At 40.1% G+C, this 3,180-nt stretch overlaps 1 protein-coding gene across 1 annotated transcript in view; it reads right to left on the bottom strand.

Moving 5' to 3' along the window:
• Positions 1-411: 411 nt before the first annotated feature.
• LOC102674406 (division abnormally delayed protein-like) overlaps positions 412-3,180 on the bottom strand; it is a 67,197-nt gene continuing 64,428 nt past the window's right edge. The window contains exons 6-7 of the mRNA XM_006621973.2: positions 2,576-2,780; positions 412-2,229 (exon numbers count right to left, since the gene is read on the bottom strand). Of these exons, the coding sequence (XP_006622036.1) occupies positions 2,108-2,229; positions 2,576-2,780 (327 nt within the window). The 3' untranslated portion in view covers positions 412-2,107. The remainder of the gene's footprint in view (positions 2,230-2,575; positions 2,781-3,180) is intronic.

The raw sequence follows: 3,180 nt of genomic DNA, 5'->3' as shown, positions 1-3,180 counted from the left end.
AAAAAAAAAAAAAAAAAAAAAAAAAAAAAAAGAAAAATCCCGCGAATCCTTCCTTCAGATTCGCGTGAAAATTTTTATCCTTGGACGATTGTTTGGATGCGATCGAGAGCGAAAGAAGGTATTCGATTGTATATTATATATATGCGAAAGTGGCGACCTCGTTCGAAGCGAGAAGAAAAACACCTTTGGTCGCACAACTGGCATTTTGGCAGTTAGCTTCGTTATATGGCATGCGCACGCGATATCACTGGACGAGAATAATTTTAAACCCGTCATTATAGTTCGTGTATCGGCATCGGCGACAAAAAAAGCGTCACCGCGAACGAGAGGCAATTCGTGCGTGACGAAGAACAGTGCAAAACGCGAGGCACAAGGATCGAAGTCACGGTTTTTTTTTTTTTTTTTTTTTTTTTTTCTTTTTTTTTTAAGGCTTCGCTCGTCGCGAAACCATACACTTGGAATCGCTAAAAGCGAGAAATCTCTTCGCGGCGTTTACTTATTATTGCTGTTCGTTGCTGCTGCTGCTGCTGCTGCTGCTGTTGTTGTTGTTAGAATCGTCGTACTTTCAGAAAGGAAAGGATATATCTTTGATCCTGTTTCGTAGTATAGTATAGTTAATAATATCGTTTTTGTCCTTTTCATTTCATCGTTTTCGATATTATAGCGAGAAAGAAACATTCTTCCAGATTCTCGTCTCTGTATTTTTCGCTCTCTTTCTCTCTCTCTCTCTCTCTCTCTCTTCGTTGAACATAATTTTCTCGTATAATTGTTTCTCGTAGAATTATGCGAATTAAACGTACGTTTATATTTACCTCGTGTTTCGCTCAATTCGCTTTTTATTTTTTTTTGAACATGATTTTCACTATGATATCGCATAAATAAAAAAGTACAAGGTAATTAATCTCTCTCTCTCTCTCTCTCTCTCTGTCTATCGTAAAATTACTATTCTTTTTCCGTCTTTCCTTCCTCTTCGTTCAATTCGATTTTTCCACAGGCCGTACTGTCCCTTGTGCGTGGATTATCCCCTCCAATTTAATACAAAACGGGTCAACTTCGTTCTCGCCGCGAGAAATAAAACAAAATAGCGCTGCTCGACTTTTTCACAGCGTAATAATAATAATAATAATAATTAATAATTGTAATAATAATAATAATAGTAATAATAATAATAATTAATAATAATAATAATAATAATAATTAATAATAATAATAATTTCTCGTCGGCCATCATAAAACAGGAATATGGATATAATAATCTCCGCGTATATTTTTCGCATCGGCATTCCCGAATATTTTTCAATTCCCTCCGGACACAGAATTTTTCGCTCTACACTAACTAAATTACAATTCTTCTCTTCCGTATCCTCCACTTTCCAAGTGACAAGACGCGCGACGTCCTCATTGTTCCTTCGAGTTCTTCTCTCCAATTTTTCATTCTCGATCGTTCGAACACATGGACGCGATCCATCGTGATCACTTTCGCTTCCGTCTATTCAATACCACGTTAAGTTACTAAGAACTTAGTAGCTCAATGGTTTCTTTTTCTCTATGCGTGGAACGATCCTCTGGGAAAAAAATATCTTCGTCGTATGCTCGATCGTCCAAAAATGGTTCACTCTCTCTCTCTCTCTCTCTCTCTCTTTCTCTCTCTTTCTCTCTCTCCCTCTCAAACTTGGAATAAAAAAACACAGTCTTGATTCGTTCGTTCGTTCGTTCGATCGATCGAACAGATAGGTCGATCGATCGATCGATAGGCATGCATTCGATTCTTCGAGTCACGAACAACGAAACAGATTAATCCCCCGTTATATTTAATTCCCGGACAATTTTGCTTGCAGCTCGCTTTGTCCCGGTCAGGCGGCACGATATATAAACTATAAAGCAGATTTCGTAAGATTCGGATCGATCCATCCCTCGTGTCGAGTAGGATCATCCTATTCCCCGACGCGGGCACCAAAAATCGCTCTCTCGCTCTCTCTCTCTCTCTCTCTCTCTCTCTCTCTCTCTCTCTCTCTCTCTCTCTCTCTTTCTCTACGTGTTATTCTAGGTCGCGGCTACGAATCGAGAAACGAATCGTTCCCTTCTTTCCACGTCCACGCTCCGCAACTTAAGCGATCAACAACGGTGCACAACAGCCAATCGCCATCGAAACGATGGACGAAAGCAGGATGATGCTCGATCCAGCGCCGGCCGTCACTGGATTCTCGTGATTCGTCTTCAGCATAGGATCTGTAATTAACGAACGCGTACAATTTTCTCATTTGTTCTCGGGAAATAATTTTTTTTAAAATGATAAAATGCAAGTGTTTGGTGTAAATGTAATTGGGAGGAAGTTGAGAAATTTAATCTCGTTAATAAATCGATAAAAATAATATAATAAATTGATAATAATAAAATAATAAATTGTTAAATTAATTAATTCAACTTAATAAATTTCAAGTAAAAAAATTTTCGAATCATCGCTTCCAATCAAATACTTTTGAACGCACACGATGAAACAAACAAGATTGTAATTATATTCGAAAAAAAAAAGAAAAGAGGGCAGAAATATTCGGAAATTTCGAATCGTTTTTACCAGGTGTAGTGGGTCCCATTCCGGATCCAGACGCCTCCTCGTCATCGTGATCGTAACTGTGCACGTCCTCGTCGTCGTTATCGATGTCCCCATCTTTGTTCTTCTTCTTCCATATAGGCCGATCGCCGCTACCGGAACCATCCAAAGCCTCGTCACCGAGCAACGTTCCGCTGTCGGGCGCCGACGCCAACTGAGACTGCAATATCTGCGGAGGTAAAACATCGTTTCGACGAGAACTTTTTATTAAAGAAAGAATTTCGATTCCGTTTTTTTCCCGCCACCGAAGAGGGCGGAACGATTCATGTTTTTGCTCGCATTTGTTTTGGGCGAGCTCGGTTTGTTTTCCACATTGTTAATCCTCGAGTTTAACGTTAATGTTTTGAACGTAGCACGTTGCGCGGCACGCGTCTCGTAGACGCTCGCTTGAACCGCAACGCTCGACGTTGTCTGTGCCCGGAAGGTACATCTGGATTGCACAAGGATTAAACGCCGCCATCCGCATTTTGCTTAAAGCGATATTCGCGTTTAACTAATAATCACAAGATTACGCGAAGCTAAAGTGGCGAGGAATGGCCTGTTACGGTTCGTAATTACATATACCGACC

Source organism: Apis dorsata, unplaced genomic scaffold (assembly GCF_000469605.1).
Source record: "Apis dorsata unplaced genomic scaffold, Apis dorsata 1.3 scaffold_655, whole genome shotgun sequence".
NCBI classification, from domain to species: domain Eukaryota; kingdom Metazoa; phylum Arthropoda; class Insecta; order Hymenoptera; family Apidae; genus Apis; species Apis dorsata.
This window is presented reverse-complemented; position numbering and strand designations above follow the sequence as displayed.